General features: G+C 43.5%; 2 protein-coding genes across 2 annotated transcripts; one reads left to right on the top strand and one right to left on the bottom strand.

Moving 5' to 3' along the window:
- Window positions 1-608: 608 nt before the first annotated feature.
- LOC117860452 (uncharacterized) lies at window positions 609-9475 on the bottom strand. Its single transcript, XM_034743744.1, has 14 exons — window positions 9082-9475; window positions 8294-8393; window positions 8053-8180; window positions 7666-7855; window positions 7461-7573; window positions 5973-6056; window positions 5849-5897; window positions 5673-5764; window positions 5144-5273; window positions 4920-4996; window positions 3194-4830; window positions 1901-2257; window positions 1082-1819; window positions 609-970 (listed from the first exon to the last, which is right to left on the bottom strand). Exons 1-13 carry the CDS (start codon window positions 9108-9110, stop codon window positions 1281-1283), a joined length of 3525 nt encoding a protein of 1174 aa, XP_034599635.1. The 5' UTR covers window positions 9111-9475; the 3' UTR covers window positions 609-970; window positions 1082-1280.
- A 1429-nt stretch (window positions 9476-10904) lies between these two features.
- LOC117861961 (uncharacterized) lies at window positions 10905-14154 on the top strand. Its single transcript, XM_072294782.1, has 3 exons — window positions 10905-11769; window positions 13172-13386; window positions 13566-14154. The coding sequence occupies exons 1-3, from the start codon at window positions 11001-11003 to the stop codon at window positions 13887-13889; spliced, it is 1308 nt and encodes a 435-aa protein (XP_072150883.1). The 5' UTR covers window positions 10905-11000; the 3' UTR covers window positions 13890-14154.
- The last annotated feature ends 212 nt before the right edge of the window (window positions 14155-14366 follow it).

Genomic DNA, 14366 nt, shown 5'->3' with positions numbered 1-14366 from the left:
TGGAAACCCGTTTCCTTTGCACGCCCATTGTTATTTCTAAATTACAAGTACACTCCTTGAGCGATCTGTGCGTTTCCTCTCACTCTCTCAGGGACTATTCTGAAAAACACACCGCGAACCTGACGGCGACGGATCGCGCTGCGTCATTTCGTCGAGCAGCGCCAGCAAGCAAATCCTCCGCGCGCAGCGCCGATGGGCATGGGGAAGCACCGGGTCTCACTCAGCCGCGCCATGGTGACGTGGTGCTCATCCACTCCAGTATCGCGATCCTTCGCAGGCCCCGATTCATCGCCTTCTACTTCGCGCACCCCTCCACCGACCACGACGGCCGCCTCCTGCTACAGTGCCCTCCTCGTCCGGCCCCCGCTTTGTCTACCGCGACATCTTACCCGGCGCACCTGGACCCCGAACTTCCCGTCCGCCATTAGTATAGCTATCTATATCTATATTGCTCCGCTCCAAATTGTAGATCGTTTTAGCTTTTTTAGTTTATTAATATTATTATGCATCTAGATATAGCGTATGTCTAGATGCATATAATATCTATCAATCTAAAAAAATCAAAACGACCCACAATTTGGAAAAAATCAAAACGACCCACAATCGAATTGACATGCATACTGGGAGCAGATTATGACCTTCTCGTTAACCCAATCGAGTTGATACATGCATACCGGGAGCAGGTTGATCCTTCTCGTTAACATGCCCTATACACACTCCCGGTAGACTCTACACACCATGCATCTAATAGCCAGCCAGACACCAACCAGAGCTTGGATCAGGGTCGGCTTTTGTGCACCAACAGAAAAGGGAGGGAGCAACCACAAGTTACTCTTACTACGCACACCGACCGCTATCATCATAAGAAAACACACAGTACCACCACAGCATCCTCAAGCCAGCTTCAGTTGCTTGTTCTTTTCGAGACATCTTTCTTTTCACTCGCTTCGCATATCATAAAAGAGAGAACCTGATCATGAACCAGTAAACCAAGCGAGGTCAGAAATTTGTTTGTGCATACCTAGAGCAGCTTCTTTCCTAAGGGTTGTTCCTAACAAAAACCAATCCATGACATGCATACCTGGTAGTATCGAAGGTCTGGAAGGTCCATGTTGGTCAATTTCAATCCCACTAAACACTCACGAGCAAGTTCATGTGCACAAGACCACCATCCACCTCAGAGGTATACTATGTGCTGTGCGACCAGTTACTTTCACAACTCAACAAATTTCCCAAGTTAAAACATGTCACCTCAAAGTCACACAGCTCCCAGGAGACAATCACATTCCAAAGGCTCTGGTATAGATATCATTAGAACCAAGCATGTGCAAGCTATTCACTTCACTTGGATATAACATCCTTGACATGTCTGACATAAGGGCGTTATTCCCTTGTCTCAAATCACTCCACCCATCCAAGTGACCATTTGTAAGCTGTGAGTTTCTGGGTTGTTGTGTCATCTGTGCATAAGGGGATACAGGACCGTGATTCTGCTGTAAAAATTTGGATGCCAGATAATTATCATTCATAGGGTTGAAGGCATCTTGCATATGGTCTGCGAATCTCAAGTTCTGATGCGACTGCACATTTGGCTGCATCCGTAACTGAAACCTTGGATCATTGTTCGGTGTTTGCAACTGGGCTGGAAAAGCAGGGGTATTTTTCATCTCCAGACCTGAATCACCAATTCCAGGCATCCGCCCTTTTCCCACGGCCAATATAGCAGGATCATTAAATTCTATGTCACTTGTGTGTCTGCCAAACGGAGCTTGATAATGATTACTGTTGCCGCCCAAAACATTGTCCCGGAGAAGAGTTTCTGTCAAGTATTGCAAAAAGGTATGAGAAGTCGAACTTGTTTTACGAGAAGCAGCAAAGAATATTGAAAAGGTAAACAAACCTGGGTATGTTGAGCCATACACCTGATTAGACCCATCATGTGATGAAAATCCAGAGGTAAATGCAGAAGGGAATCTAGAAGGGGGGTTAGGCCCATCCTGTGATGGAAGTCCAGAAGCAAATGCAGAAAAGGATCTATAAGAAGGATTAGGCCCATCCTGAGATGAAAATCCAGAAGAAAATGGGGAAGGCAATCTCGGTGGGTTCTTGGACACTTCCTGAGATGAAATTCCAGAAGAAAACCCGGGAGGGGGATTCAGACCATCCTGGGAAGGAAATCCGGAAGAAAATCCAGGAGGGGGGACTCTTGCTGGTGCTGAAAATCCTGGGGGTGCGGATATTTTAGATCTTGATGAACCTGTAAAGGCAAATACTTCATAAGCACACAAACTTATCACTGATGAAAACATCAAAATCACAGAATTGCTGCCAACAGATCAACAACACACCCACCCCACAACTTGAATAAGCTCTACAAAATATTAGCCCCCGACTTGTAACTGTTTGATAAATGAACATGAAGCAACCTTTTGCTCCTCAACATTAATCTCAAGATATTGACCTAGTTATACTGTGATGTGTAAAAATCTACTGAAAATAGTTTGTAGATGAATTTTTTGTTATCCTTTCTTAATTGAGCAACAATATTCCAGAGTTCCATGACCATCTGAACTTTGCAAATAACTAAATACACCATATGTGTGATGTCACTCCGAATGCACAAATAGCAGTTTAGCACAAAAACTTGAGGGGTACAGTGTACATCTGGTCTATCCACATATATGCTCCAAAATCTGTGAAAGGAGTTTTGTACAGTATGTGCTTGCAGACATGTAGTTACAGGTGCATTAAACTTTAGATATTCAGAACAGTAACAAGTCGGAGGCATTTGGCGAAAGGTGCAGTTGTTTCTGTTTGCATGCAGTTTCAAATTTTCTAATATCCAGACTGCTAAAGACTCATTAGAGGTGCCGTTTTAACAAAATTGTAATCTTGACTGTTACAACAGCATCCGCGTGTTTTTGTGTGGATTAGGCAGGTTTTGACCCAATAAGGTGTCTCTAGCTTAACAGACACTGTTTTGGCTAAGGCCATCAAATGGATCTAATTAAAGAGGGCCTCATTTGTTGTCAAGATTACAGGATACAAAGATAGATCAAGAACCCATTTGCAGAAGTCAGAATATTTTTACCAATGTTCAACGAAAAAAAGTGCAGAACAGAATAAGATCATTCAGTTACAGTACCTGTCATTTTGCTCAGAAAGGGAAAGAAGTGAAAAGGGTAGTACTAACCAGTAGTTGCCATATCTGACACAGCAAGAGAGTTGCTATTGTGAACATCATTCTCCAGGGATTGGAATGCATGGCCATTCTGGTAAAAATTTCCTCGAGAGATCTGGGGTAGCAAACTGAAATTCTGATCACTACCACAGTTTCTGAGAGATGAATCCAAGTTTCCTTGGTTATCCTGCCTAGCAAACGAAAATCTGGACTCTCTGCTTCCGGATCCTGATTTCCATGAAGGCAGGGTGAAAGGGACATCATTATTTTCAGATTCTCTAAGCATCCTAACAAAACTGTTAGCAGATGAAAATGAATCATCCCACAGATTAAACTCTGATGACAACATATCAGAAATTATTCTGCTCTCATCCTTATTTACACTTGCAGTCTTGTCAAAACTTCCTACACTATCAGTTCTTACTGAACCCATTGCACCAGGCTGATGACTTCCCATTCCAGGATGTCCAGAAACATTACCAGGTGTACATACAGTCCCTAGCCCATCTTGACAACCACTTAACAAGGCATGAGTCTTATTGATTGAAGAAAACCCAGGCTGCATCTCTGAAGGTTTAGTACCAATCATCAATGTAGGGTTACTTTCTGTATCATTCCACAGTGAAGTGGCTACTGTATTAGGAAAACGGGCAAATGATGAATATGATGGTTGATCTGAACCATCCATCAGCCTACCATGAAGTTTGTCAGTGATCGCTGTAGAATTTACCATATCATTTAAAGGAGTCGCACTACAACTTGGCTGCTCTGAAGTCCAATCAAGATGCTTATCAGAACCATATTGACAGGAGAGAAGTGTATCCTTGTTTTCTAAAGATAGGAGCCCATCAAGCTTCATATAAGATCGGTCTCTGTCAAAATTCTGGCCTATCGGCACGGTAACAGACGTGCGTGGCAGTGCATCTGGTTGATGATTTCCTGCCATACTATGAGCCTCATCATTGCCATCTAAAGTTATCGAAGATATCTGAACAGATAGCTTCTCAGTGTCAATCTCCCTGGGGGGTTCAATATCCTCCAGTATTTTCTCATTGGCAGCAAGACTAGATTGGCAGTTTACATCATTTGAAGTAGGGCTTTTGGGAGTAATGTTGCTAACTGAGCTATCACTATCGCCAGTCTTTACATCTGATTTCGATATTGCTAGACTTGATACCAAATCTGAAGGACTTTTGCTGGTAATGTTCACTGTCGTGTCTTTCTTAGGTGATATTGGTGACTTAGATGCTAGATGGGTTAGCTTTCCATTTTCTTTCGCAGCTTGAATTTCCTTGCTTCCTTTTGACATCCCATCTGACACTACAATGTCATCGTCATTCCAAGCTGAAGGTATTGTGGAGAAGTCTATGTCAAGTGATGATAGAGCATGTGTTTCCTTCACAATACCAGGCTTATACGGCTCTATGGTTTTAGATGTACTATCTTGTTGTGACACTTGCCGCCCTTCAGAAATTTTTGGTGCTGTACTTGTATTTGTATCATCATTCCATGAAGAAGGCATTATTGTACTCGAAATCATCGAAGAACTTGAAAATGAATTAATTTGTGGCTCTGATTTTGATTTCGTATGAGATTGAGATGGAGTCACCCCATTAGCTGTTGTCCGGGCATTCAAATCACGATGCCCCCTGCACATAGAAAAGGGGAAAAATCAATAACATGGTTCTCATTTTCAACATATAGTGAAAGATAGCAGTACACTCCTGAGGTACCATACCATGAGGCAGCTGGTGGAAGCGTGGACCTCCCAGAACTACTGTTTGGAGGTGAAAGTCTGGGCTGGTTGGTGGTATTCTGCACACAACAAGGCCAGTTAATGCAGTATGTAAGCCAACACATAAGAAAATATCAACAGTTTAACCCTAGACTGGAAAGCAGGATGAAAGCTAACAAAACAACATGTCTTCCAATGAATTTTGAATTTCAGTATAAAGAACATACAAGTGTTCCATTCTTGACTGTATGCTTGGCCGATACCACTGCACTGTAAGAGAAATCATCAGCTGGAGGAGGCAATACAGTGCCTGCACGTCTTTGTGAAACACTAGATGCCATCTGGGGAACCCTAGTCCTGATAGGAACATAGAGTGAGTGAATGGAAAATATCAATTGATACTATGAAAATTGTTTTAGAACACAGGGAGTTCATCAAAGCAATACTTAATACATTAAACATCCACATTGAAGCAGTCATACCATTTTCTAAATCAACTTACAAAGAATACCAACAGCTTATACATAGTAAGATTTTACTGGTATGGCTCCAAGGGACTAACTATTATATCAGAAGAAGAAAGATAAATGGGTGATTCTGAAAAGCAGCCACAGTGCCAAACAGAGCCACAATATGTGTAAGTAGTGTGTAGGCAGAGAGGGAAAATGTTAGCCAGGACTAGCACGGTAGCTTAGGGAAGGAAGGAGAACAAGAAACTGAAGTTCCAGAACATCTGTCAAGATAGCTCAGTACTACCTCGTATATGCTGAAATGATCTCATCTTTAGTGAAACTATCCTCCTGACCGCCTACTTCATGCAAATAGAGACAATCTGGATTCCCACATGTCTGAAAAGTCAAGAAACATTCCGGATGAGTGGATTGGGTGGAGTACTAGTAAACAAAGCTATCAGCATGAAGCAACAGTTGTACCATGTTCCGCAGCCATGCATGGCAATACTTCGTAGTACCAAAGCATGCTCTGCAACAATCAACATCCATTGGAGTTAGCACATTGTGTAGATGTTCTGGAACAGAACAAAGTATAGAAGCTCACCTTAAAACTTTTCCTTCCAAGACAAAATTATGTACAGTTTGAATACACCGGATGGCCTCTTCTTCTTTGGCATAAGTAATATATCTGTGCATATTTGACAGTAATCAGTCATTATTTAAACAAGAGCAGAGCTTCTGTATCAGACTCTTATACCAACAAAAACTCCCTGCTGTCCAATTCACAAATAAGTGATGTTTTAAACATCCATAGAGTCACTAATATGTACCTTTTAACTGCAAGTTTCTATTGTAACATATTTAAACTACATTCAAGACAAATAGGCTCATATCGTTTTCAAATATTCGATCTAACTATATTAATAGGTATTGGTGGTCAAAGTTTAGATGCTTTCACTGCACGCAACACAAAAGATCACTTATTTGCGAATGTAGTAATTTGTAGCAACAACATGCAAGAAAATAATAACAAAGGTTCCTAAACAATTTAGGACTATATAGATCTGCAACAAATAAGTGGGCAATATAATCTATAATCTTCAGGGAAAAACTAATTGGTTTATGTAATTGCATGCATGTATAAGCATAGGTAAACCAAGAAGTCAGAGCCACATGGCAACACATGGGAAGAATTATGTAAAGAAAGTGTTGATGAGAAACAGTGTGATACAGTGATTTCTACACTGAAGAAGCCCTAACTCAATTCTGGTTAATTATGAACAGTGGGTTACTAAATTGCTGAGGACACATAATGACGTATTCCAGCTGCCTCACTTTTGTTCTTCAAGTTATTCTGCAATTCATATTTCTGGCATAACACAATTTCAGAATATATCCAGCAACTTTCTAGGAAATCACACATAAACCAAAGAAGAAAATCTTACATTCCCAGGAAACAAACAATGATCTCGAACCAAGAAAATCTGCCATTTCATTTAAAGAATTATTTCTATTCTATATCTATACACATGTAGGATTGGTTTTGAGCTTAGCCCAGAAACAGTGGAATGTCTCATCCAGAAGAATCAGGTAGGTGTCACCGATGATGCAGAAATCCACACTGACTGAAAACACACTTTGCATCCATCTGAAACTCCCAGAAATCACAGCTAAGTAGGATATTACTTTGCATCTATCTGAAACCCCCAGAAATCACATCTCCTTATGCTGGCAATGAGGATACTACTATCAAGCATGGCAATATAAATCAGGTGGCCACAGGCAAATCACACTGCTAAGTAGGTCAGACCTTAAAATGACTGTGCTACTTGCAAGAATATGGATACAATCCTCATGACTTTCAACAAGTTCAGTAGAAAACAACCAAATACAATTGAAATCTCAGTTACTTTCTTATAATACTAATGCTCTAGTACGACAAGGAAGCATACAAACTTGAAACATGCAATTGCATAAAAGTGGAGGATAATTATTTGATATATCAAGCTGGTTAACAAAACCAAAATAATGTCTCTGCACATGAAGGAAGAACAGATCATGCATGTACAACAGGAGGTTCAAAGAGACATACACACTAATATTGTTGTTTGCTGATGCCTGCTGGGAAGGAGGCCCAGTAGGACGGGAAACCGAAACCTTCAAAACTTTCCCATATTGACCAAAGTATTCCCTACGCTCAAGTACCTAAAATAAAGTAGCGTTGGTATGAGAACTAAAGTTTAAACATGTCACAGAAATTGAACGGATCTAATTGTGAATAATGATATGGTGCTCACAATCTCGTTGCATAAATGTGCGGGTAGCCCAGTTATGTACACCAGATTTTTCTGGATAACCCTGACACCAATCAGATGCTTCTTAGCTTCTACTGTAGATGTTGTTGTTGATGCTGCTGCCGCCAATGCCACCTTTGGCTTAACCTTTTGGGTCTTGTGCTTCTTCTCTGCATTTTTTTCTGCCACCGTCCTGTTTCCATGAAAATAAACGTAAGTTGGAACTTGTTATAATACACCTTTCACAAGTGGGTCAGGTTAACTGAACTGAAATAAAAGCTGGAAGGATTGAGCTTCACATGTTTCCTATGATAAAAGGATAATCCCAAATAGTCTGGTAAAACACAAATTGGTGAAAGAAAGCATGACTGCTGAAAGTTTGTGACGGACCTCTCACAAGTGGCAGTCATCTTGACAATCCTGTCCTTGTCGTAGCGAGTGCGGCATGCAGGGCAGCGGCCCTCTGTCTCCTCCTTCTCAGCCATGTCTATGATGTGGTGCCAGCACCAGACGCAAATCTGCATATGTAGATGAAGAATTGAGTAAATGGCTGCTCATTGCTTGAGGTTATAGTGGTGGTGGCTGCTGCAGTGGCTTATTGATAGGATAGGAGGATTATTGATATACATACATCATATCCGCATTTGCACGGCTTGAGCTGCTGATCAGTGATGTCCATCTCCTCGGCGCAGAGCGGGCAGGTATGGTCTCCATCATCGCTCATGTTAGTCCTGATGGATGCCAAGTCAAAAGGAAGAGCTGTTAGAATGCAAATATGAGGAAGAAGAAGACACCCCAGACCAGAACAGATACGACACAAACTATAATCAATCATAAAGCTATTGTATCAGCAGCTTGAGAGTGTCCAAAGAACAGAGGTCATCGAAACCCAATTCTAACTAATCAGTCATCCAACCTAAATCTATTGCTAGAAATATATTAGAAGTTGGGGGGCAACCCCCAACGCTTCATAGCTGATTTCATCCGGTTGCTATAGGGATATACGCACTGACTAATGATAATGATAAATTAGGCGAAATTGCTCCAAAAACCGAATTGTTTTGCCCTCGCACCACTAACTCTTCTGCGATTTCAGATTTAGCACTAGATTTCTCCCCGTCTAGCATTACGTCACAAGGCCCATCGTGAGCCCGTCTTGACTCCCGAACCGATCGATCTGACGCGACTTCTTCAACCTCTCGTTCTCCTCCTCTATGTGCTACGCGTCCCTCCCCTCCCCTCCCCTGCCGCGCTGCGCGCCCCTCCTGTGGGCATGTTGCTCTGCACCTCGCAGCCTACCGCGCTACTCAGCCCCTCCCGCCATGAATCTAAGGCTCAACCGCTCAAGCCTAGCACTCCAATCCAACACGGAAAAAAAAAACAGAGAAACTGCGGGAGAAGAGATGAAGGATTGCGTACCCGAGTTGTTGCTGCAGGTGGCGATCCATCTTCCTATCCGATTTCCAACTCCAATCGAGGCCGGCAGCGACGGCGGGCAACGGGGCAGAGAGGGATCGCTGGCGTCCAAGCCTGTCAAAACGGCTCGGGGTCGGGGAGGAGACGAGGGGTGGCGGCGGTGTCGGGTGGCCTGGCTGACGGAACGCCCTAGACGGCGATTGGGGCGCGGCGGCGGGATCGGATTTCGACTCGAGTCGATGAATCCGGCGACTGGAGGTGGAGGGAAGGGGAGTCGAGGTCAGATGGATGGGCTTCCGACTTCCTTGGGTTGGGTGCGCTGGGTGGGCAGGCGAAAGGAAGGGTGGTTGTATGGGGTGGACCGGCGGGGGTGCGCTTTGCGTTGGTGCCTTGGTGGACCGTGGACGAAGAACCGAACGGAAGAAGTGAAGAGGAAGGCGCAGCCGCGCAGGTAGGGCGACGAAAGGGCCAGCAAAGCACACACCACTCGCAATTTGCGTCGCGTCTCTTTCCCTTTCCGCATCCGCGGTGACAACGTGATATAGCATTTCTTTCTCAAAAGTTATTAATTGCAGTAGTTGAATAAATGAAAAGTTACTATATCAACAATTTATAAAATATATAGTAAATCAAATTCGTAAGATATGCTAGAAGAAGGTATAGAATATTGTTGAATCATACAATAAAAATGACAACATTAATGATTGTCGTGTAGCGACCGTCCTGTGGCATTCGTCGCATGGTCAAAAGTAGGGCAAGAAGCTCAACTAGAAGGAAGGATATGTATCTCAGTTATGAGCATTGTTGGTGCGAATAAATGTTGGGACCAACATCATGCCTCGTTGAAAATGTAGTCCCAAAAATTTGAAAGAACACTTATGCATATGCCACGAGAGAAGTATGACATGACTACCATCTAAAAACCTAACCCGTTCAATTAATTCTTAAAGAACACGGTATTTTAGGCTAAATATAGTAGATATTTTTTGTACATGTGCTTGTGAAGAAGTGAACATATACAAATATATGAGCGAGTACTGCATTTTGTACTTAGTAATGGGTGTAAAAATCAACTAAAGAGTAAAAAAAGTAGTGTTTAGAGCTATTCATATTCGTTGAACTAAGAGGCAATACATATTGTTTTGATCAGACACAATGGTGAATTGTGATTAGTCTATATGGCATAAGTTTATGGTGTTTAATTATAGGTCATCCATCATCCTTGGAGAATTTTTTTTCTATTTATATTTGATTTTTTGATGCTTCATTAAAACCATTACATGTTCGGGCTAAATATCATTGACAATATTTCATCAATCTTTGCTTCTTTAAAGTATAACTCTTCATGTTACAAGTACGTGTACGTAACAATTTAAATAGGATATGCTTAACTAGTCTACATATTTTGAATTCTTATCGTGAAAATAAGTTTATATTGATGAAAATTCCTAATACAAGAAAAAGGAAATGAGTTTTTTTACAACATTCGTGCACATCAACCTCAAATGTCTGAATACCACCATACCAGGCAGCGATGTTATAGCCAATGGAACTCGTAGGTCGAGCCATAGCTTTCATAGTAGAATTGCGTAACGCAGAAGATCTAGATGTCGTTTTTAGCGGTTGTTTACATGAAAATTGTTTAAAAAATGCAAAAGTAGCCTAAAGTAGCTATGCAGACCCACTACCATTGAGTTACCAGATCCCATGCCAATTGTCTCACCGACCAATGGACCCCACACGACTCCAAGGTCCACCGCCCACCGCTATCGAAATCCTCTTTTCCTTTTCACGCCCGCAACTATTTGTAAATCACAAGCACTGCCCCTTAAAGAGCGATTCGCCCGTCTTCTCATTTCTCAAGGACCAACCTGCAAAGGTGCACGCCTGCGGCCTGCTTGGCAATCCTCGGCGCGGCGGCGATGGGCACGGGCTCGTGCTCCACCTCCACCTCCACCGGCGAGAAGAAGGGGGAGGAGTGGGTGCTGAGCCACGGCGACGTCGTGCTCATCCGCTCCGACCTCGCCATCCTCCGCGGGCCCCGCTTCATCAACGACCGCCTCATCGCCTTCTACTTCGCCCACCTCTCCGCCGACCTCGGCGACGACCTCCTCCTGCTCCCGCCCTCCATCCCCTACCTGCTCTCCAACCTCCCCGACCCGGCCTCCATCGCCGAGCCGCTCCGCCTCGCCTCCCGCCGCCTCGTGCTGCTCCCCGTCAACGACAACCCCGACGCCTCCGTCCCCGAGGGCGGCTCCCACTGGACCCTCCTCGTCATCGACAACACCACCAGCCCCTCGGGCCCCCGCTTCGTCCACCACGACAGCATCCGCGGCGCGCCCAACCTCCCCGTCGCCAGCCACCTCGCCGACGCGCTCCGCCCCCTGCTCCAGAGCGATTCGAGGAGTAGGGCCACCGTTCCGGTCGTGGAGGGGCCCACGCCGATGCAGCCCAACGGCTACGACTGCGGTGTCTACGTCATGGCCATTGCCAGGGCCATCTGCGGCTGGTGGAAGAGTGGCCATGGCGGCCACCGGGGAGGGGATTGGTTCGAGGCGGTGGGGAGGGAGGTGAACGCCGACAGCGTCAAGGCCATGAGGGGCGAGCTGCTGCAACTAATCAACACCCTCATCCAAGACAAGGCCAAGGCCAGCTCAACATCCGAGGGCAACAAGACAAGCAACACTGATTGAGGATCATTGTTGGATCTGTGTAAGATCGATAGGAACGACAGGCAGTAGCTTTTACCTGGTATAGTAAACTGGTTTCTCAAGTTTGGTAGCTGTTGTTGATCTTAATCAAGGGGTTTCTTGCTGTATCGGATTCTTTGAGAAGAGGGAGAACAAGCAGAGCACAAACACTTTTGTAAGCAAAGTTTTGGAAAAACACATTTGTCCCTTGTGTGAGTTAAGTTTTGGCAAAACCCTGTTACGAATTGACAAACATTGTCTATGATCAAAATTGTATAATCTTACTGTGCTTATGCTTGCAAAGTAGTTGTGTATGGATGGATTGGCTTTGGAGTTTATGGCTTATTCTGGATGTCTGACTAATTCAGCACTAGTAACTAAGATGTGTTTATGTTCCAATGCCTTTCGATTCTAACTGAGTGCAGGTGCAATTGTTTGGATGATAATTGAGAGTTAAGTTGAAAAAGGCAAACTGTTTGGTTGGTAGAACAATTGAAGTGTGGTTTCCTGAAACTGATGTTCACTGGAATTCCAGAATTTGGGAGCTACATTACATGTGGTTACGTGTCTATTACTCAAATGTTTCATTGATTATGCAAATTATGTTGCAAAACATGCAAGTGTCAAGTCTATCATCCAGGACTTGCCTGCCGTCGACTAGGTAAACTCGAATCTGTTCTAAGCTGGATTTGTTATGTTTAGTTGTAGTTTATGCTTTCCTGTTATTTTTCTTATTTATGCCTTCTGTTGGTATGGTTTATCATCAAATGTGCTGTAATATTTTGCTATAATGAGCGCTATAGTACCTGAGTTCACACATACCGTTGTTTGTCAACATTTTAATTGCAAACCACAGCTTGATGGTAGATGATCCAAATCCATAAGGCAGATCTGTTATATTGCCCTAAAAAAAGGCAGATCTGGTCTATATCTACCCTCCTGCTTTGTGCCCATACCTAACAGTCTTACATGCATGTGCCCTAACTAACTACCTATTTCTCCTCTGATCAACTCCCTTAACTTGTTGCCCTTGCATTGCATTGCTTCCACAAGTCTACAGCTGCAACAGAGCACAGGACTAAGGTACCACCTATGCGAACTCTCCTGATTTTCCACTACTTTATTTCCTTGCTCAGTTTTTTTCCGATGTGACTATGTTCTGCAACTTGATTAATTTATTGCTGAAGTTTGCAACTTTCACCATGAAATGGTCGGTTACTGTATGAAGTATATGGTCTATTAATTCTCTATGCTTCCCGGTTCCTTTTTGCATTAGCTTGTGTTTTCTCCCTCTCTCTTTTCTAGAAACTAGCAAACAAGCTGCTGTGGTGATTAGAGTTCCCTTCCACCAGTATGTTCTGCCAGCAAACGAGCCCATAACATGTCCCCTGTGTTTTGATCAGGGAAGATGCAACATCATGAGAAGATTGCTGCTCTGAAGCCTGTGGCGTCCAGGCCTTTCTCCAGCTTCAGGTCCTTGCCAAAGCTCCTACAAGACTTCACTGCCACCGGTTCCCCACCCATCACCGTCTTGGAGGAGACAGTTCCAGTTAGGCCAAAGGCCACTCGGTTTCCATCGCTACCAAGTGATCTTCGGACAGAAATGACCGCAACCATAGTAAGTCTCACTCGGTTCATATTTTTCTAGCTTTACAAAAAACATGTTTTCTGATAACAACAAAATTTCTCATGCTGATACTTCAAATTCAAGTATCTGTCATCAATTAGATTAATGATCATATCGAAAGGCACCATCATGTGATCTTGTTTAAACTATGTGCTAACTTTAACTTGCAGGATGCTGGCTCAGATACCACACATGAGGAAATGGAGGTAGATACAGAGCAGGCCAACTGTTGTGACCATCTAACAGCATGCCACACTGCCAAGAAGCCTCGTTTGTCATTTGATGGCTACAACTGGAGGAAATATGGGCAAAAGAAGGTGAAAAGGAGCGAGTTCCCACGGAGCTACTACAAGTGCACTCATCCAAGCTGCCCTGTGAAGAGGAAGGTGGAGACAACACTAGATGGCCAGGTTGCTGAAATTGTATACAGCGGCGAGCACAACCACCCCAAGCCTCACCCTCCCAGGAAGCTGTTGTCGCCCACAAGTGATTGAATCTTCGCCTTGGAACAGAAGGAATTGGTATTATTGCGATCTCATATATTATTGGGAATCAGTCCTACACTTGTCCCATCATACTGTCTTAGTGCATACGAAATAGCTTGACTGACTCTAATTCTTAGGCAGTCACAAATTAGACCATTTGTTCTTACCTCAACAAGAGAAGACGAGCCCCTCTTTTTCTTCTTGTTCCCAATTCGATCACTAGTGAGCAAGTTGGAACGAATTGACTATTTGTGTGATGAACTCTCTGAGTTAATTTTCTATTTTTCACGAGAAAATGTGAAGGGTAATGAGGATACAATGCAGGAGTAGAAACAAAGAGAGTTGGGAGGATTCAACCAGGCTCCTGATACTCGTGTTGCAGTATATGGAGGCAGTTGCATTCTCTTGGATGAAAATTGGAAACAAAAGTGAACTTGCTGATTGCAAGAAAAGTTATGTTTCTGTTGCTTTAAACGTTCTGCTTCT

Source organism: Setaria viridis, chromosome 6 (genome assembly GCF_005286985.2).
Source record: "Setaria viridis chromosome 6, Setaria_viridis_v4.0, whole genome shotgun sequence".
Lineage (NCBI taxonomy): Eukaryota > Viridiplantae > Streptophyta > Magnoliopsida > Poales > Poaceae > Setaria > Setaria viridis.
The sequence above is the reverse complement of the archived record's forward strand: the minus strand, read 5'-3'. Positions and strand labels throughout refer to the sequence as shown.